A 20,123-nucleotide genomic window follows, 5' to 3' on the forward strand; every position below is an offset into this window, starting at 1 on the left:
GTGGCTCCAGCTCCAGCCCACAAAGTGAATGGAGCGTCACTACTCCAATTTAAAAACACAAATAAAGAAGCAAAAATGGCTGAAAGTGCAAGCAGGTTGAAAGGATCCAAATTGTCAAGGGGCAGGCTGTCGATGGACTTTCGTGAGCTTGAGGTTTGACAGCTGGATTTAAGGAGAGGGGAAAGGGCTATAGATTGAAGTCAGGTCGCTTCATGCTTAAGATTAAACTCCCATCCTCCTCCTACGCCATTTTTGGGGGCGTCTTTGACATGATTGGCTGAGCTGTTTGGGCCCTGATTTACAGCCTGGCTGCAGCCTTGAAAATCAGATTTTCTCTTGCAGCATCAGCAAGCGGAAATCTAATTGAATCACACTGACCAGGGCGATACATAGAAAATGTGATGAAGAGGTTAATAATTGATGGCCGTTTTGATTTAGTCAAAGTCTTGGCCGATCTTTGTGTTTGCACTGGCAATTTAAGGAAGGCTATAGCTAACCGGGGATGTCGCGGCGAACGTAGCCGCTGGTCTTGATTAAGGGAAATCAATGTCTAATCAAGTCAGCCGCATACGAGATCAGATGCAAAGGCAGCTTTGGGACAAACATTTATCACGCGTGCCTCACTTTGAATGGAAAAGTAGAAAAGTTTACATCCTTGCCGATGCCGCATCCTGCCTTTCACGTTTTATTGCAAAGGACGGCGTTTAGGTCACAAGTGTTTGCACCGCTGGGATATTCAATCACTCGCTAGGTATGTTTCACATCTGCACGTACGGCTTGAAGAGCTGCCGCGTTGACCTCGCACATAGAGATGATGGTCATAAATTGGTCTGAAGTCTCATTTTCCCCGCAGGATTTTGACCAGCTGCCACAGCTTAGAACCCACTTTGCTGCGGCGGCCCCCACACGCCGAATGACAGAGATAATGAGAACATTTTATGGCCTGGCTTGATGACCAGGGAGAGGCAGCAAGTGTATTGCGAATGCAAGAGCTGTAAATAGTACATAATAAGCACCACATGCTTGAAATCTGTTGGCCTTCCATTAAAGAGAAAAGAAGATAGGAGCTAATCTCACCTTTTTCACCCACAGTCGGGCTCGGCTGGGTGAAACATGATGTGCAACGACAAAAGGCAGGCCAACGAGCTGCGAGGATGGAGAATGAAAGTGGAAGAATTCTAATGCCATCATGTGGACGGTAAGACGCATTGCCGCGAGCGAGCGAGCGCTCAAAAGTGCTTGATTAACATGGATGAAAAGGAGAACTTTGCAAAAACTCGAAAAACGGGTTTGTGTTCTATGTCAATATCATTAAATCGTGAAATATCCAAAGAGAAAAGTCCGCCTGTCGCTATTCTCCTATAATCAAGACTTTTAAGGATAAAACTTGAACTTCTATGTGCACAAACATTGCGCCTGCAAAATAAATATTAACATCAAAATCAAATAAAAGCACATCTTTACCACAAAAGTAAAAATAAGTACAAAATTAAACAAAGATTTTAAAAAATTAAACTATGAAAATAAATATGGAAATAAAAAACGTAAATAAATATATACATAAATACAATATCAATGTATATATATTTTGAATTATTTTTATTATTTATTTTATATTTGGTTTTATTTTCACTTGTATTTGTTATTTTGACCATTTCTGTCGTCCATTAAAGTACTACAGTACATAATTATTATTATTATTATTATTATATTATGCTTAAGCTCATTCTAGTGGTATGCAAAAGAATCGCTGTCAACACAGTTCTGCTAAAAATGCTACTGTTCAGTCCAAAACAATTCCATGTTTATTTTCAAACTTGTGTGGCATTTACATTTTACTTTTGAGAGCGATACATTTTGAGTGCATTTTGAGTAAGTACCGTCTCAGAGCCGTTAGACGGCGCTAACGCAACCACATCCTTGTATGCCAACCTCTTACAGGAAAAGAGGAAGAAACTTTCGGCCATAGTCGTGAGTTCTCGGCTCCTCGGCCTTTTTCGGCTCTTTCCGGACATCCGCCCGTTCCAGGCCGATTCTCGCTGTCGTCGTAGCCTTCGTCCTCCTCTCGGTGTTGTTGTTCTCGGTGACGCGACGGAGGTGTAGCCTGACGCGGTCTCTTACGTGTCGGTCTGAATAAAAGTGGAGCTCCGTAGACCCGGGAGTGACGAAGCGAGTCTGTGTTGGTAAGAGGATACGCATCCGATCTTTGCTAGACAGTGAGATGGCTGCCCGCAACGTTTATTTGCGGCTTGTATCTGCACAACGCCAACAAAGAAATCATGGCGGCGGCGTTGCAGAGGCTCACTAAAATGAGTCAGTCGTTGCAATGTTCGAAAAAAAAAAAAGTCAGACTTAGATGGAGACTGGGTTGCATTGAATAAAATTAAAGAAAAGGGAGAGAGAAAATGAATGACACCATTGGACTAAGTCACAGAAGCAGTTTGGTTGATACATTTGAGTAAATAAATTGTTTGAAATAAACTTGGAAGCATATAAACTGTGTGGTACACAGTTATAGAATTTTCCCTCGCAAACCTTCAATGCATGCAACTTTGCACTTTTAAATCACATGAACGCATGTTTAATTTATCAGCGAAACCGCAGTTTAGACTGAGCACTGACGACCCACAGCGGGAATGCGAAGGAAACCAAACGGTCTTATTTAAAGCGGAATTAAAATTGAAACCGTATTAGCTTGTTAGCATGCTAGCTAAGCAATGTTGGCCGCGATGGCGAGCGGCAACATGCAGTATTTCTGTACACAACCAAGACCGACAACAATTTACATCGATTAGACTCCGATTGCCACTCATCGTGATTGTTACTTTTTTGCAATGTTTTTTCCTGCGTTTAAATGAAATACGTGCTCGCGTGTGTCGAAAGCCACACCCTCCTTTGGGGATGCAGGAGTTTTCAAACTGAGAGCGACTTTTTGATGACGAATTAATGCGAAGATCTACCAGTTTGATGCAGACTTATCAAATTTGCTCAAATTATCTTGAATAATGTTATTTTTATTGGTTATTATTGAAAATTAAGGCAGCCCCATAGTAATTGAATAAGATTTATAGGCAACGCTATACCTCTAGAAATCGCTGCTAGTGTTTACATTTTCAACAGTTCATATTTACAACATTCCTAGAAATTTACAATGTCTCGTTACTGGTACGCCATGTTTAGAACAGGCCTGTAGGCTATTCTCGGGGTCCCCCCTGCCTTAGAAGTTGTTGAGGTAAAGCTGATGAACACGATTTAATGCCGATGCACGTTCTTTCAACACGTTTCTGTCATTGTGCAGATTTTTAAATGACAATGGAAGCTTGTGCCGATACACAACCAAGTGGTGAAACGGGTGTGAAACAGGAGTCTGAGAGTGGCCTGGCCCAGGTAACACCACATCACACCGATAGTTGAGGATGTCTCGTTTCACTGCAGAGTTTACATCCGGATGGGTTGTCCTGCTTGTAGGCTTCCATTGCATCAAGCCAGGCGACGTCCAGCAGTCCTACCGTAGCCTTGGTGCAGCTGCCCAACGGCCAAACCGTCCAAGTGCACGGGGTGATCCAAGCGGCTCAGCCTTCGGTTATTCAGTCCCCTCAGGTCCAAGCAGTTCAGGTGTGCGTCGGTTAAGTGATGTCACCAAAAAAAAAAAAAAAACAGCTGATGTGTTTGTTGTCTCCCCCGCAAAGATTTCAACGGTTGCTGAGAGCGAAGACTCTCAGGAGTCTGTCGACAGCGTCACAGATTCTCAGAAGAGGAGAGAGATCCTGTCCAGACGACCTTCGTACAGGTTTGTTGTTTTGAAAGATTAATTGAATTCAAATTGACATCCCAATGGAGTGTAATGCAATTTTTAAGTCACAAAGGCTGCAATTTGGTGGGGCTATGTAAAAAAAAAAAAAAAAATTGCCTCATTTTGGTAGGTCAGTAGGTGTTATTTTTTATAGTTTTTTTTTATATACTCTCTACTAGACAAGATGACTGTTGAAAAATGTCATTATTTGTGATTTTACATTGTTGTAATCCAATTTACTGACTTGTGTTGACTAGTGTTTATTATTTTTATTTTTTTGCAATGTTCAGCCCTACTTGATAATCACGCCCGTCTTTTTTTTCTTCGTCAGGAAAATCCTAAACGACTTATCATCAGACGCTCCGGCCGTTCCGTGTATCGAGGAAGAAAAGTCAGAAGACGACTCGGGTCCGGCCATCACCACCGTCACCATGCCCACGCCCATCTACCAAACCAGCAGCGGCCAGTACAGTATGTTGCTTGCCCACTGCCAGCTTGTCACGTGGCCTTGAAAAAGAAATCTGATTTTTCTCACTTATCTCGCAGTCGCCATCACTCAAGGAGGGGCCATCCAGTTGGCCAACAACGGGACCGACGGCGTTCAGGGTCTGCAAGCTCTCACCATGGCCAATGCCACCACGGGCCAACCCGGCACCACCATCCTGCAATACGCCCAGACCAGTGATGGCCAGCAGATTCTGTTGCCTAGCAACCAGGTGGTTGTACAAGGTAAAGAAAAGATGGCGAGTAGAGTTTCTTTGGATTTGATCTTAGTTACCATCGACCTCCCGTTCTTCAGCCGCCTCCGGAGACGTTCAGGCCTATCAGATCCGCACAGCGCAGACCAGCGCCATCGCCCCCGGGGTTGTCATGGCGACCTCGCCCGCGATGGGCACGGGGACGGGAACAGAGGAAGTCACGCGTAAACGAGAGGTGCGCCTGATGAAAAACAGGTAGGTTGCTGATCATCCGCCACCATGGCAGTCTCGCGATCAAAAGCAGATTTTGACAATTTTCTTTGTCTTCTCGTCCAGGGAGGCCGCCCGCGAGTGTCGCAGGAAGAAGAAGGAGTACGTCAAGTGTTTGGAGAATCGCGTGGCCGTGCTGGAGAACCAGAACAAAACCCTCATCGAGGAACTCAAAGCCCTCAAAGACTTGTACTGCCACAAATCCGAGTAGGCCGCGGCGTCAAACGCCCGCCGACTGTACAGAGACTCAGTCAAGAGCCGTGCGTACGGATGCCACGCTAACTTTTCTAATTGTTTCGCTTTGTAAAAAAAAAACAAAAATTGGGAAAAAAAAACTGCAAGACATGTATGTGGCCCAGTAGGCAAAGTTAACTGCCAAGTACTAAGTTAGCGTTCCGTTCCCTTGACGTCGTAATGAGTGGATTTGTCCTCAAAGGAGCGCCCTGAAATCAAATTGGCCAAAGGAAGGGATGCCGTCGCTGAGGCTTGACGAGGAGGCGGAGCTACAAGATGTCATCGGCGCTAGTGAGCCAACAGTCCCGGCGAGTGCTCACTTGAAGACGGAACAAGTGATTTGACGCCGTCGCTGAATTTGCAGACTGGGTTCGATCTTTGTTTCTGCTCTCCTCCTTGGCTCACTTTGCCTTGCTACGCAAACATTAACACTTACCGATCAGATTGATTATTTTTTTTTCTTAATTGGCGTTTGGTCTCTAACATAACTGCAGGGTCATTATTTTTTTTGTTTGTTTTTTACCATTTTTTTTAAGATAAACTGGAGCTCCACCAATCTGTTTGCAATAAACAAGGGCCTTTTTTTAGACCTGGAGTGAGAAAGGAAGGAGAAAAGGGGAGAAAGATCAATTGACACAAAGCGCATATGTGATGCTCGTATTATGAAATGCTTTTTGTATTGTGGCTTTTAATCTAACCATTTATGATGTCATTATTTTCTTAAAATAAAAACCAAAAATAATGAGCCCTGCTTACAACTTATGCAATAGATACTTGGTCACAGATGGCCTGTGATGTATTTGAACTTGTCAAGCTTAAAGGGAAATTGAAGTTTCGTTTAGTAAGATGAGGTTGTATACAGTATGCACTTTTCCTTGCTGAAACAATCCAAGATATACAAGTTGTGACAAAAATGATATTGCAAATCCAAACAAATTTTTCCCAGCATTGGCTTGACTTCCCATGTACCTGCTTGTACATAGTTTGGATTTGAAATATAGATTTTTCACACCATGTATTTGACATTCAAACATGAAGCACCAGGACAACTTAAAGCAGTAATTGATCACGAAATGTTTTTTTTTTTTTTTTTTTTAAGGGAAGGGGGTGTAATTTTAATATTCAGATCACACCATAAGGTGTGTTGCACATGGTAGTTGACTCTTGTTGGTCAAACATTCTGCTCGTGCACCCAGCCCGAGAAGGCTATTTTCTTTTTAGCTATAATGTATAATGAGACTTTGTTATATTTCATGTGGCTTTTCATTTATTTTCTTAATGTCTGCACCAACTTGTATGATACATTATGTTAGAGCTGTTACATTTCGGCAGCTGTTAATAAAAGTGTTTCTGATAAGCTTGGATTTCAAAATAATACATTTATTTCAATTGAAAGAAATCATAAATCACTCCTGGGTAGATGCTTCTGAGCTTTGTATATATGAATGTCCTTGTCGTTGTCATAGTGAACCTCCTCGACGGTGAACTTCTCCTTCAGCATATTGAAAAACGTGCTATCTCGTTCATAGCGGATCCTGCAAGCCAGCAGCACCACGGTGGAATCGGCACATAAGTGCTCAAGTGTCTCTATCAGCGGCACGAATGTGTCCTCCAGGTAAACAATGTCCGCTCCCAAGACTAGATCGAAGCCCCCAGCTGGGAAGCGGGCCAGCCCCTCACCCCAAGAAAGTTCAGACACCACCACAGATTCCCGGAGGTCAGGTGGCAGGTTGGATTTGACATTGGTAGAAAGGAAGTCCAGAGCACACTTTCTGTCAGTGACGGTCACTTTAGCACCTGGGAAGTCAACAAAGTCAATTTGTGCAAACTGTAATTGTTAATTGTTTAATTGTTAGGTAATTTACCTAACAGGGCTGCAACGATGCCCACTAGTCCGGTCCCTGCTCCTAGCTCAATGGACACTTTTCCCTTGAGATCCACATGGCCCAGCTCCAAGTACATACACAACACAACGGCCTGCAAAAAAAAAAAAAAAAATGCATGAGCATAAATTTAAGCAACATGATCAATTCAAGCTCTGCTGTTAAGGTCACTGACCGCATCCCACACAACTGCTGCTACTCCAAGTTTCCTCCAATCCTGGGCTATGATGATCTCATGGCTGGCGAAATGAAAACGCGATGATGAATTTTGCAGTTTGGAAAGCGCTGGCACCACATTTTCTACATAAGGAACCAGAGCCATGACTCTAGTAGAAACATTAAATGTTCAACTATAATAATAAAGAAATCATTTCCGCTCATTTTCCACTTCCGGCGAAGCTAAACAGGCGGTACTTTTGCAATGCTGCCCTCTGTTGATGGATATTGTCACTACAAGTACAATGCAGTACTGTACGTACAGTTTCCTTTTCACTATCAAGTTTGTAAAAGTATATGATCCCTTTTATTTATAAACATCACGCCCATTGTCGACTCTCGTCAATTTGGAAATCGCTACTTGCTTGATTTATACTGTCTGATTTATTTTTTTATCTCAAAATCTCATTCTAAATTACATTATAATATTTGCCATTTTTGATTATGTTAGTCTCTTCTGAAACATATTTCTGTCACACAATACAAAGTAAATATGTTTTTATTATTAATATTTTCACGCAAAGCTGAAGGTCTTTTTTATTTTGAAAAGCGATTTCCCGGATATGGCGTAACATACGCGCTTACGAACGATAGGTCTGCAAGTATGTGCAGAAATGCGAGCTAACGTGGGACAACGCTTGAAAAAAATATACTTTATTTCTTTATTCAATCTCAATTAAGAGTCGTTGTTTTTGTTGTTTATTTGCTTTCCAATGCATCTTCACTCCACCATGGCTTTTGATTGAGGCGGAGTTTTCCCGATCCAGTGAATTTATAGTGACGTCGTGGATTGGATTGGGATGCGGAAGCTAGCCGGACAGCTACCCATCGGTCAAGAGAAAGCCGTGACTTTGTGGTTTTAATCTCTGCTAAGTAAGATGACCAGACATATTTTATACTATTAAACTTTTTCCACCCGTACTCCAAGCCATCTAAAAATGCAACCGTGCTTACATTGCGACGCACACGCCCCGGACATGTCAGCTGTTCAAGACATGTCTGGTTTGTTTGCATATTTGTTAAACACAGTACTACACCCTTCTTCTCTGAAGCCAAGACACCGAAACCTTGCACGCCGACTTGACATCCTTACACCTAGTCTAACTTAAAAAGATACTAGTTGTAGATACCGCTTGAGTTAAGAAACCGACTACACACTAACAAGGTGCACCCTGCAGTTCCAACTTATTATAAAGTGCATGGGAAAATAAGCTATGGGTGGGTCGGTGTCCTGCTGCATCTCTCCAAGAGAGAGTCCGAAGAACCACAGGATAGAGCTGGAGCTGGAGGAATGTCCTTTTACTGCAGAGGATGTGAGTGAAGATACTGGAACCTACCTGCAACACATCAGTGACAGAGAGCTCCCTGACGGTGAGAGAAATGCACCGTCCTCGGAACTATACGGAATTTATTTGGATAAACTTGACTCACTTTCAGAACTGGCCCATGAGGCAAACCCGTCGGACCACCCGAGAGCCACCACCCTGTTCCTGAACAAGTCTCAGACGGATGGTGAGCCTTTCTCTGTCACTTTTATTATTCACCTGGACGTCACCTAAATGTTCTGGTTTTCATCTTTGAATTTAGTGCGAGAGAAAAGGAAAAGCATCTACATGAACAATGTGAGTTTGGAAAAGATCTACTCACAAGTGATCACGAGGTTCCTCACGCTAAAACCTCCCCGTTCACTTTAGGTTTCTCCTGGCCTTGTGATGAGGAAGTACAGCTCCTGCTCTACAATCTTCCTCGATGACAGCACAGTCAGCCAGCCAAACCTCAAGAACACCATCAAATGGTACACATGGAAAATATGGGAGATGTTCGTAGCTCTCAGATTTCGAAAGTTGAGCAGCAGAGCGAATTATTCGACCCTGCTGCCTCGTCACTAACTGTAGACGTGGCTCCAAAAAATACAAACCAGAAAAAAATATATACAATTTAAATTCTTTAAAACATCTCCTTCCAAACAGTGACGCACATCTCAAACTGATGTCCTCCTCTTTTTGTTCCAGTGTGGCCTTGGCTATTTACTATCACATCAAAAACAGGTCCGAGTGCTTTTCTTATTTACCTAAGTGTCATTTATCTTTTCATTGATATAATTAGTGAGTCAGCAAATGTTGGTTTTAGCTAATAAGGTAGACTAATTAGCACACTGGAAAATTCACTAACTAGTTACTGCTGTTTTTTTTGTGACTATGAGAAAAATAAAAAAGATATCACTTTAATTGTTCGTTGTCTCCCACTGCAGGGATTCCAGCCGCTCACTGGACATATTTGATGAGAAGAAACACCCGCTGTCGGTGAGACGATTAGATTTTTTCTGGTTTTGGCTTCGAACTGACTTTTTCTGTTTCCCTAGCGGCAAAAAGTTGCAGACGACTACTTTGCAGTGAACCCCGAGCACAAGCTCATCTACCGCTTCATCCGCACGCTCTTCAGCTCTGCCCAGCTGACCGCCGAATGCGCCATTGTGACACTGGTTAGTTCATGAAATTAAGATGAGTTAAATGAAATTCCAATACATTTTCATCCAAATGTATTTGTAATCAAATACCGTATTGGCCCGAATATAAGACGACCCTGATTATAAGACGACCCCCTGTTTTTCAAGACTCAAGTTTGAAAAAATACTTTTTGAACACTAAATTTAATTTTTATACAGAAAATAATTACAGTACATCTGAAACAAATGATTATAACAATATATTCGAGGGAAAAAGCATGTTATTTTGCCTCATTCAAATCATCCCAAAACGGTCTATCACATATTAATATCTGAACATTTAAATATGTAAACTAAAGTGCAATCACATTTGTAAATGAATGGCTTCTGTTTTTTCCATTTTCTGTTATCTCTTCTCTTATTTCCTTCTCGTTTCTTTCTTACCGCAAGTTTTTTTTTCTTCTTCGTGCTACCGCTATTTTTATTTTTATTCTTCGCTTTGGCCTGGAGAGTTAAGTTCAGCAGTCGCTTTAAAGATATCTGGCGCCATCTAGCGTTGTAAATGGGTATAATGACCCCGAATGTAAGACTTATTTCAATGCAAAAAACACTGTCTTATATTCGGGCCAATACGGTAAATAGTTTTGCTTGTGTGTTTTCTTTCATGCACAAGATACAGTTTTGATCAGCCATTAACAGCATTTTTTTAATTTTTTTTTAAACCAGGATGTGATATTTACAATATTGCCATCCATTGCTGATGTTGCTCATATTCATTTTTATGTTCATATCAAACATAACATGACTAAGTACAGTACCTTGTGGAACACCAGTCCATACATTTTTATGACTTGAGCAAAGACAGATAAGGATGATATCTCCTGATTCTTTCACAGGTGTACTTGGAGCGGCTGCTAACTTACGCAGAGCTGGACATCTGTCCGTCCAACTGGAAGCGGATTGTTTTAGGTGCCATCCTGCTGGCCTCCAAAGTCTGGGACGACCAGGCGGTTTGGAATGTGGACTACTGCCAGATCCTCAAAGACATCGCTGTGGAGGACATGTGAGTTTTGTGAGCAAAAATAAAAAAAAAAGCCCTTAATCTTTTCTAAATATTTATTTTCTCCAGGAATGAGATGGAGCGTCATTTCCTTGAGTTGCTCCAGTTCAACATCAACGTTCCGGCCAGTGTCTACGCAAAATACTACTTTGACTTGCGCTCGCTCGCCGATGACAACAACTTCGGCTTCCTCTTGGAGCCGCTCAGCAACACGCGGGCTCAAAAGTTGGAGGTGAGTCACTTTGTCACGTGTCTCTGTTCCGCCATGTGTTCCTCACAAGCTTGCGACGTTGTCTTCAGGCCATCTCAAGGCTATGTGAGGACCGCTACAAGAACCTGAGCAAAACCTGTTTGCGGAAGTCCGTCAGTGCAGACAACTTGGGTGCTGTCAAGAACACAAAGGCAATATTGTCTTAATTTGGACCATCCGAGACATGTAATGTGGAACTCTTAAGTTTGAAATGAAAATACTTTGCCAGACGGACATTTCAAAGTGTCTCCACAAACTTTTGGATGCGACCCTGTGGTGTCGTTCCTCGCACGGAGACCAAATTAGATTTTGCTTTGCTTACTATGTAGGCTATTTCTGCTGAAATGTAAGAGACTTTATTCAACTAAAATAAAATCAAGTACTCTAGTTGTTGTTATTTGGTGTGGCTAAATGATACAATTAGACACGGGTGTGTCTAAAATTGTTCACTGGAAAGTCCCCAGGAATAAAATTTCTACCTGAGTCCTTTCATCCAGCTAAGCTTCCTTTTATGTCACCTGTTTCAAAATTGCACGACGTGTTTACCTCCACAGGAGGGCAGTGTTGCACTGCTGACGTTTCAACTGCAGCTCCGCAAATGAAAAAAGGGAGTCTTGCTAACAAGTTTATTTCACAAAAAGTTTTAAAAATATATCTATATAAGCATCATGCATTAACTTAGGGGAAATACTTTTTTTTTTTTTTTGGATGTGTAATTTTTGGTGGTCTTTTTTAATGTGCTGTTTTCTGGAATAATCTAAAGTGCAACTCGATTTATTATTAAATGACTAAAACTTCTCGAAGCACTTCCGGTTCTGACGGCGCTTGATGACCAGAAACGAAACACCAGTAGGAACATTCATAATCTACAGTGCTTTTTTGTTCTACGTAAAATGTCTTCAAGAGCTACAAAATAATCCTATAATACGTATAAATAATAGAGATTAACTTTTGCTTGGAAAAAGAAAAGTTTAGCAGATCAGGTACGAACCAAATGTTCTATATAAATTGGATTGTTTTTGTCTTTGACGCAAAATAACAAACATGGCCGTCCGTCTATTTCATTCCCAAACTAAATGCAATATGAACTCTTAATTTTGTACGTGTGTTGTGTTTTCCTTGTAGGACTCACACTTCTAGTGTGGCTCCATTAATCTCTCAGCATCATGAGATTTGACCGAACTCATCAAGCTAGCTCCCCGGGGGATTCTCACCATTTACCCTCTGCTCAGGTCAGTCTTTACAGAGAAGGTGAGAGAATTGTCATTCATCAAAACCATGCAGATGACCTCACAAATAGCTCGCCGGTTCAGATTTAGCATGTGTAGATTCTTTACATTTTTACGTCATGAAGTCAAAACTGCGCTTTTGAAACTTTTGAATTTTTAAAAAAGCAATTTGAAACTACATCACATCGGATTATCTTACAAAATTGCTGTGCTGTATTTTAAAATAAATCTTCTCAGTACCCATTTTTCACGTATCTAATAATAATCTCGGGGTTCATTGCGGAAACTTTTGAGTTCCAACAGCAAACGTTCTAAGAACTGCAGTGTTCTGATCCACCAGCAGATGGCGCTGTTCTCGCGTTAGTGTGTGCCGCATCCCAGCAGCTTGTTGCTGAGTGATAGGCGCCCACACCACACTTGCATCAGGAAGCAGTCAAATCTGTTTTGGGTCAATCCATTTGCACTTTAAGCCTTCTAAATTCCATAATACTTTTTAAAGATGAGCTTAATGTGTGGAATGTTTGGTTGAGTTGTCATGGAGTAGGCTAATTTAGGCTAGCCTGCTAATTAGCCACCGTTACATTTTAACGTAATGGTTAGCTTACTTCGACATTTTGTTTTGTATAGTGTTGCAGTCCATACAAAAGTATGACGCATCCGCCTCGGTGTCATCTGCAGGAGTAAAGCGACGATCTTAACGGCGCGTGTCGGATCCACGCTTTCACATTATAGCATCCATCTTGGCTTTGCCGCCCCGCCGCTCTTCCTGCTGAGCTGGCACAAAAATGGCTGCTGACTGCCGCTGGTTCTGTTTGTCTTCTAATGAGCTCAGGATCCAAATTTTGCCACGCAGCTCTGGCAGCCGCTGCAAAGTATTTCACAGAACCAGATGTTGGGCATACACCAACAGCACGCTTCGCTAAAGAGTGCCTGTATGACCTTTGACCTTAGCAGGGAGCTTGCTTTGGCAATAAAACAGCAGGCATGCGAGTTGGCTTGGCACTCATCATCACAACACCAATTTACATATCTGCGTGTGACTGTTTACAGTAGAGAGCTAAAGTGGGTCATGAAATGCTTACCTTTTCCTCTGGTGGCAATTAAAAGCAAAACAATGCGGTGAACCCGATGATGATGATGACGTTAATGTTGCTATGTGCGCCGCGATTAGCGCTTGCAACACAGCGATGATGAGTCCGACCAAAATGTCTTGCTCTGCATTAAGACCGTGGTTCTTTTGTTTGTCTCGGAAGGGACGCAAAATGTCCGTACGGCATCTCATGTTGACCTTCACATCAAACCCTGCACAATAAGTGCCGTCAGCCGAGAGAGTGTAATAAAGCTAATGGAGCACGAGGCGGTTGAGAGAATGGGGGGAGGACACCGCGCGGTCGTCCACGCGTGTCTCTGCTTTTATCGAACTCGAATCTGTCTCCACTCTGGAAGCGTATCTGCTTCAAAGTAGTAGCAAGCGTTTATTTTGAGAAACGTTGAGGCTCTGCTAGCTTAGCAAGGCTAGCTTAGCATGCCGCAAATCACCTTATCGCACACCCCGAGACAATTTCGCCCTCGGTTAAATCGCCAAGAATGGACTTTTTTTTTTTTTTGGACTGCCTGCCTGCTCTTCGGCACCCGCGGTGACAGTTAACGGGATTAGGCATGCCTTACATAAGCGTCTCCCATGGCAACGGCGCAATGGCAGCAAAGAAAAGGCAGGGAGACCATGTGTACCTGCAAAGTAAAGTTGTTACTTCTGATGATGTCACCATCACAAACGTTGCCGACACTAGTGGGCGCTATGCTTTATAGCCCCGTCAGAAATCTAGCTAGCCCCTCTTGCCTTTTAATTTGATGTTCTCAACTATATTGATGAATTATTTCCTCAGTTCCCCTAGTTATCGGTCTAGCCCCCCCCTTTAATCTAAAATAATCCTAGCGCCGCCCCTGGCTCAGCCGTACTGTAAATTATTCTTCACAAAATGTGTGTTTCTCGCTCCCTGCCACAGTTATGCTTATCGACGCCTCAAGTTGTGTCCCGTTGGATACGCACGGCCTTTGGAATGCTTCATTTCCCATCATTCCCTCAAGGGCAGAGACATGCATGCTTTCTGCCTCCAATTTTTTTTATTAGGAGTATAATAGTCGTTGAATTGGTTTAAGTGAAGCATTACAGTTGACATTTCGTCAACAGTAAACACGACCTTCCATCACCTGAGCATTTTTGATTGCTTCGGCTAATTTCCAAAACTGCTTCCATCCATGACATACAGTGAAGAATTCAGTATTCTATGATTTGATGCTTACCATCAACTGAGCACTCCCTTTCTCATCTCCCTTCCTGATCGTAGATTGGCCCGGTCCCAGAAACCAGTCCTGACTGATCCTTTCGGACCTACGAGACTCACTGTCACTTTTGCCTCGTAGCGCAGCATCAACTTGGCATCCAAGTTCAAAGCTGTGATTGGTGATAAATGCGTATAATTAGAAGGGGTGGGTTCCTTCCATGGATTCCTTGGCCCATTTAGGGAATGAGGGCTCTGCAGATTTCTGAGTACAGCAGACAGAATGAGGTGATTAATTCACAAATAGAGATATAACTCTATCCGAGCCTCTGCTGTTTCTCTCCCTCGATTGTTTGCGACTGCCTGATCCGCTTTAACCTTGAAACGTTTCCTCCCGGCGCTGGTGTGTTTGTCGACCACGAGGGGGTCTTTAACCTACATAGGTAGCAACATTAGCGGAGCTAAAAGCGTGCCACAAACTCTACTGGAGGACAGCCAAGTCAGCAGCGGGATGCAAGCTAGCAGTCTCGTTCGGACGCAGCGCGGGGAGAAAGGACCTTTGGGCTCGGGTTCTTTCTAGACTCAAACGTATTTCCCCTGCCTTGAAGGACTTCCCAAAATGTGGTTTGACATTGAAATTGACCTTGACAGTCATTGCTTCACATGGCATTTATTTACTGCTAAGTAGCTATCGCTGCGCCACGGCGAAAGGTGGCACGAGGAAGATTTAAAGGCGCCTGAGTTAAGTTGAGGGTCGATTTTAATTTGGCCGAGCGCCGCAGCTGATAATAGCGATAACTGTTGAGGCGCATCACGTCGCTGTTGTCGGTTGAGGCTTATCAGAGGGCATGCGCATCGCTGATTAGCTCGCAGCTTTCGGCGGATGCGCCGAGATCAGCCATCTTTGTCTGGCTCGTTGAAGCGAGACGCCGCAGCGAAGGTGACAAAAGGACATAGAAGGGATTATGATCACGGGGGCTTTTGGGAGCATGGCAATCTGGTCACGATATAAATTTATCACTTGGGTAAAAATACGGTCATCTCAATGATTTTCCACTGCACAGATCAAGCTTGCAGTTTGTTATAAACGTACTTTGTGTGCTTTAATCTTCTGCATTTACTCCTGTGAGTTTATTTCGGCTTCAGCAATGTCAAAGTCTGCATGCGCCTCTCCTGGAGACGCTTCTGTTAGCCGGGTAACGAGCCGGATGTGTTCACCCCCACAACGGCGCAAACCTCCCTTCTCCACTATGTTACTCTTTAAAAATACCAAAAGAAAGAAAACTATACAGTTGATTTTTGTGCTAAACTTGTATTACGCAAAAAAAAATTAGGGTCCAAATGAAGTCTTGTGTTCCACTAATTGCGTATGCATTCTTTTTGTTTTGAGCATGATGCGTGTCATTTCCTGTAAGATAAAGATTTTTTAATTTTAATTTTTTAAAGATCAGGGTGAGCATATTTTTATTTTAAAATCTCAGAAAAACATGACCATCAACAAAACGTAATTTAATTACTAGAACTTGAATTAATGGGGTTTTTTTCTTAGTGTCACATTTAGATTCCATTAACAGATGGGAAAAAAAAAGGGAGGGGGTTACGTGTGGTATTTCCTATAATGTTCCACGCTCCCTTGGGTGTCCACTAAACGATAGGATGTCACCGAAGTGGGCGAGTCGGGGAGGCCCGGCTGGATAAGTGAGTTTACCTTGGCAGCCGGCCCTGGATGTGTCACTACTCATGGTCCTCCGCTTTAAGTGCATCTCCGTCCCTTCACATAATTTGGCCCCGCTAAAGACAACGCCGTCACCTGGAGCTTCAGAGACCGGCCACGGGCCACCCCGGGCGGGCAGGTCCTTCACGCTGACCTTAAATGAAACGCATGTGGATCACTCGCTTCTAATGATCCCGTTTGATCGAGTTAGTGCATCAAAGCACATTGATCGGGGTCACCTCTGTCCCTCTGCTGCTTTCACTTGGGTCAGACGTGACGCTTTCGACATAAAAAGGGTGTCATCGTTGCTGCTGCGGAATTTCTCGCCGCCGAGGAGGGGGGAGAAGCAGAGAGAGAAAGAGAAGGGCATCAACAGAAGACAAAAGGTTGGGGATGAAATTTAAAAAGGAGGCAACGAGAGGATGAGCGGGCGGGAGAGAAGTGGAAGACGGATGAGTCAGCACATTAGGGAATGATGAGGTGTGTGATGGGACCTAATCTGGTGTCTGCTCCATACAGTACACACTGTGTGCCTGCATGCCCTGAATGTGAATGGCGGGCTGGTGCAGGAACAAGAGTGCCGTGTGGGCGGGGAGAAAATGCTCTGCCTGTCACTCACAGCTGTGAGATACTTTTTTTTATTTATTTATTTTTTATGGTTTTTTTTTTTTTTTTTTTTTAAATAAATTTCTTACATTTTTATTTATTTTTTAATTTAACAATGTATTAAGAAAAGTCCAAGGCAAACTTAATTCAGTCTTTATTTGAATCATAATCAAGATCAATCTGTACAATTTTGTTTTGGCAGCCCTCACCTTATATATATATTTATTTATTTTTTCGCAGGCTTCCCACGCTCATGGCCGGGCAGCGTGACAGGCCGGTCAATCGAAGTCAGCAGTGATTATGCAAGTTGCTTATGCTTAATGAGGATGATCAGCGCATTGCCAAGTGAGAATACCTTGATGATTTTTTTTTTATCGCTGTAAATGTCCAGCAGAAGCCTCAAACACATTGACATTTTTTTTTTTAAATCCAGTTCTGAATGTGGAGATCTAATAAGATGAAGAACGAGTTTATCCATTTTAATAATGGGGGTTCTTAAGACTCATATGTGTGTTGAAAATTGGAATATACATGACTGTCTTTCCCAAAAGCATCTTTTTCTCGCCACATATTGTTTCCATATGGGCCACCATTTTGCCCCAGCCTCCTACGCATTTGGCTACTCCCCGCAGGCTGGACGTGGTCCTCCATGCACTTGCGCTCACCGCTTTGATGTGTTGTGATTGCGTCGGTGTGGCGGCGGCGGCGGCGGCGGCGCCGGCGGTGGTGCACTGGGCTCGGGCTGGGAAAAAAGGGGGGGAGAGCAAAGAAGAGAAGCGCGTTCTGCAGTGAAAATCTGCTCGCTCCTACTGAAGCGTAGAGAGACTGCAGCACCAGTGAACGAGCCTGTGCACCACCTGCAGTCCTCGGCGCACGCATGTGTGTGACTTAAAGTGTGTCCGAGAACGATTCAATATCTCTCTCTTTCTTTCCATTCAGTTCCGCTCACACACCGAAATCATCTCGGCCGGCTTTTTTTCCTGTGCACAATTGCGCATACTGGTGCACGTGTGTGTTTTCATCGGCGCTCTCCAAGCACTCTCTCCCTTCCTGCATCTTTGTTTTGTCATTCCTCTCCCTTCCTGATGTCTCCCATCCACCCATCTTGACTCCCCCCCCCTTCTCACTCTTTCCTTGTCACTATTCGCCTTTGTGCACGTCATCTTGCCATGTCGGCTTACACACACACACGTGTGTTTACTCCCATCTTCTCTTCTGCTTCCCCCCTTTCTACCAATCCTTCAGTTCCCAATACATACACACTTTTTTTTTTTTTTTTTTTCTCGCTCCCATCCGCCCCCTCCCCTTACTGGCTGAGTAAGTGCTGCAGCATCACTGCGTGTGTGTGTGTTTGAGAAAAGAGAGAGAGAGCAGCAGTAGCAGCGGCGTGTGTGTAAGTGTGAGAGCGCAAAGCACCGGGAATCCTGAGCCTAGAGGGGAGCCGTGCGTGCCATGAGAGGGGGGCTCTTCAGCCTGTGGATGTATGTGCCAGGACAGCCTTTTTTTTTTTTCTGTTATTTTTTTTTATGCCTGAGGCGAGTGCTGTGTGTGTGTGTGTGTGTCGGGGGGGTATGTATGTGTGCAACAGTGCCGTCGATTAGCGGCGGACTATTGGCATGATGCAGCCGCCGATGCTCATGACACTTAAACTGATCAGCTCGGAAGACAGTTGGATGGCTAAACCATAGAGGTCCAATTTGGGGGTGGTGGGGGGGGATTTCTAGCTTTGCACCCTCTTAGTCACATCATCACAAATTGGAATTTGCAGACAGGTGGTTCCAATTTGCCAAAATGGGAAAGCGTAGAAGATAGTATCGGGTCTTTTTTTCGTTGTTCGTTTTGACGTTGTTCTTTTTCGGCTCTGGTGGGGGGGGCGTTGCAGGATCCTACCCGGGGGCCGAGCAGGAAATAAGGGGCTCGCGGACAAGAGGAAAGAAACACAGGCATGGCCCGCCTCAACTGGTGCCTAGCTGCCGTCATCAGCTGGGGCAAGTTCCTCTTCGCCTGCTTCTTCCCAATGCGGGGGTCCAAGCGAGACAAGGTAAGACTCCGCCGAGGTTGAAACGGGATTTGAGGGGACTCCAATTTTGAGGGAGTCGGAAGAGAGAACATTGGGAATGACCCAAGCAAGCATTGCATGCGTAGCAAACCATGTGGATGGTGTGAACGCTTTTGGGACCTGGGTGCTTCTTCTAAGTGCTGATTCAAGGTCAGTGTTACATCTGAACATGGTCTCCAGGCAGCTGCTCCATTTATAGCTGGACTCACATTTGGGGTTAACCACTCGGGCTCTGTACTCGGCGCCATCATCTGGACAAGGGGATGTTCTGGATGAACAGGGTCACCTTTCCATCAGTCTTTTCTCATCTGCATTGACAAGGCGAGGGGGGGGGGGACTTTCAGCCCTTTGCCATGTTTTGCCACACAAGTTCTGGCCGTTTTTAGGAAATTGCGATCATGTGTCTTGGTTAACCCTCTCGCGGGGAAAGCGTCCGTAAAATGGCCGGGAGCTAAAGAAAACTGAAGAATGTCTCCTCTTGTGAGAAGACACCATCTTCAGTCCTTTGACATCATCTTGAAGCTTTCCAACTTCAATGATGTGCAAGAAAATGCAATTTGGAGGGATCCTGTACATGCAAGTGCTGCAGCCGCCCATCACATTGAGCCCCCAACACCCTCCTACTAGCACCAAAATCCAACCTTCCCCAATCTTCCCCCCCCCCCCTCACCCGCCACACTCAATTGCCGCAGCTCCTTATCTCTACTCCCGCGCTCAATCCCCGCGCGCCTGTGTGTGTGTGTGTGTTTGTGTGTGTGTCAACGTTTTGCATGAACACTTCACTGGCTCGCTGAGCGGCTCCTGCGTTGGTTCAAATTGGCATGGAGGTGTTTGATTTCATCAAACCTAAACGCTCTCGTGCATTTTGGGAGTGCAATAATAATATAGAAAATTAAAAAAAAAAAAAACGGGTGCAATGATGTAACACGCTTAGCCCCCTCCCTCTAGTCTGGTTTGATGGCTGCAGTGCCAGAGCTCATCATGTGACTTGACTGGGAGGTGAAAGTGGAGAGGTAAAGGCTTGGCGTCTTCCCCTCCGAGGGCTGCTGTGAGCTGTTCAGTTTCCATGGCAACCAAGCTCACACGGTCCCAGGCCTGGGTTATGGCAGGAGATGGCGTAACACGAGGGGGGGGCGATGATGTGCAGAGGTTTTTCGGTTGCTATGGCGACGCCATGGCAGCGCATACATGTGGATCCTTTTCTTTCTATTCATTTTCCCCTCCTCTGCTCGTGTTGGTTTCTTCAGACCTTCTGCCTCTCTTCTTTCTCTCGTGATTTTTTTTTCTGTCACCTTTGAATCATTTTCACCTGCCTTAATTCTGCTTTCTGTTTCATCCTCTGATCTCATTTCATTCTATTAAAGTCCTTCGGAAGCCATCCGT

At 44.0% G+C, this 20,123-nt stretch overlaps 4 protein-coding genes across 8 annotated transcripts in view; 3 read left to right on the top strand and 1 right to left on the bottom strand.

The window, feature by feature from the left end:
• The first annotated feature begins 2,004 nt into the window (after positions 1-2,004).
• LOC148402862 (cyclic AMP-responsive element-binding protein 1-like) lies at positions 2,005-6,352 on the top strand. Its single transcript, XM_088368490.1, has 8 exons — positions 2,005-2,183; positions 3,299-3,387; positions 3,469-3,615; positions 3,690-3,790; positions 4,125-4,264; positions 4,340-4,522; positions 4,593-4,746; positions 4,828-6,352. Exons 2-8 carry the CDS (start codon positions 3,307-3,309, stop codon positions 4,970-4,972), a joined length of 951 nt encoding a protein of 316 aa, XP_088224616.1. The 5' UTR covers positions 2,005-2,183; positions 3,299-3,306; the 3' UTR covers positions 4,973-6,352.
• On the bottom strand, positions 6,343-7,295 carry mettl21a (methyltransferase 21A, HSPA lysine). Its single transcript, XM_088368491.1, has 3 exons — positions 7,054-7,295; positions 6,861-6,972; positions 6,343-6,792 (listed from the first exon to the last, which is right to left on the bottom strand). Exons 1-3 carry the CDS (start codon positions 7,198-7,200, stop codon positions 6,395-6,397), a joined length of 657 nt encoding a protein of 218 aa, XP_088224617.1. The 5' UTR covers positions 7,201-7,295; the 3' UTR covers positions 6,343-6,394.
• Positions 7,296-7,664: 369 nt separating this feature from the next.
• On the top strand, positions 7,665-11,237 carry LOC148402864 (cyclin-Y-like protein 1). 2 transcript variants are annotated; one of them, XM_088368488.1, is made up of 10 exons: positions 7,665-8,465; positions 8,532-8,606; positions 8,682-8,716; positions 8,789-8,889; positions 9,065-9,142; positions 9,346-9,397; positions 9,457-9,576; positions 10,437-10,603; positions 10,670-10,832; positions 10,901-11,237. In XM_088368488.1, the coding sequence occupies exons 1-10, from the start codon at positions 8,309-8,311 to the stop codon at positions 11,015-11,017; spliced, it is 1,065 nt and encodes a 354-aa protein (XP_088224614.1). In that variant the 5' UTR covers positions 7,665-8,308; the 3' UTR covers positions 11,018-11,237. The 2 variants fall into 2 exon arrangements, with proteins under 2 accessions (XP_088224614.1, XP_088224615.1); XM_088368489.1 differs by having other exon boundaries at positions 7,667-8,465; positions 9,107-9,142.
• A 435-nt stretch (positions 11,238-11,672) lies between these two features.
• tns1a (tensin 1a) overlaps positions 11,673-20,123 on the top strand; it is a 41,463-nt gene continuing 33,012 nt past the window's right edge. For 2 of the 4 annotated variants that reach the window (XM_088364556.1, XM_088364576.1), the window contains exons 1-4: positions 11,673-11,833; positions 11,976-12,101; positions 16,922-17,026; positions 18,564-18,722. In XM_088364556.1, the coding sequence (XP_088220682.1) occupies positions 18,627-18,722 (96 nt within the window). In that variant the 5' untranslated portion in view covers positions 11,673-11,833; positions 11,976-12,101; positions 16,922-17,026; positions 18,564-18,626. Of the gene's footprint in view, positions 11,834-11,975; positions 12,102-16,921; positions 17,027-18,033; positions 18,163-18,563; positions 18,723-20,123 lie in introns of those variants that run through there. The other 2 variants (XM_088364565.1, XM_088364570.1) reach the window with 2 other exon arrangements.

This window comes from Syngnathus floridae, chromosome 2 (assembly GCF_059516105.1).
Source record: "Syngnathus floridae isolate MCC-2025c chromosome 2, RoL_Sflo_1.0, whole genome shotgun sequence".
NCBI classification, from domain to species: Eukaryota; Metazoa; Chordata; class Actinopteri; order Syngnathiformes; family Syngnathidae; genus Syngnathus; species Syngnathus floridae.

Bases quoted from the DNA above. Each gene is read 5' to 3' on its own strand.
- LOC148402864 (XM_088368488.1), top strand. From the start codon at position 8,309: ATGGGTGGGTCGGTGTCCTGCTGCATCTCTCCAAGAGAGAGTCCGAAG. The intron at 9,398-9,456 runs GTGAGACGATTA...CTGTTTCCCTAG, and splicing joins AGAAGAAACACCCGCTGTCG to CGGCAAAAAGTTGCAGACGA. The intron at 10,833-10,900 runs GTGAGTCACTTT...CGTTGTCTTCAG, and splicing joins CGCGGGCTCAAAAGTTGGAG to GCCATCTCAAGGCTATGTGA.
- mettl21a (XM_088368491.1), bottom strand. From the start codon at position 7,200: ATGGCTCTGGTTCCTTATGTAGAAAATGTGGTGCCAGCGCTTTCCAAA. The intron at 6,973-7,053 runs GTCAGTGACCTT...TTTTTTTTGCAG, and splicing joins CAGCAGTTGTGTGGGATGCG to GCCGTTGTGTTGTGTATGTA. The intron at 6,793-6,860 runs GTAAATTACCTA...TTGACTTCCCAG, and splicing joins CATCGTTGCAGCCCTGTTAG to GTGCTAAAGTGACCGTCACT.
- LOC148402862 (XM_088368490.1), top strand. From the start codon at position 3,307: ATGACAATGGAAGCTTGTGCCGATACACAACCAAGTGGTGAAACGGGT. The intron at 3,791-4,124 runs GTTTGTTGTTTT...TTTCTTCGTCAG, and splicing joins TCCAGACGACCTTCGTACAG to GAAAATCCTAAACGACTTAT. The intron at 4,265-4,339 runs GTATGTTGCTTG...CTTATCTCGCAG, and splicing joins AACCAGCAGCGGCCAGTACA to TCGCCATCACTCAAGGAGGG.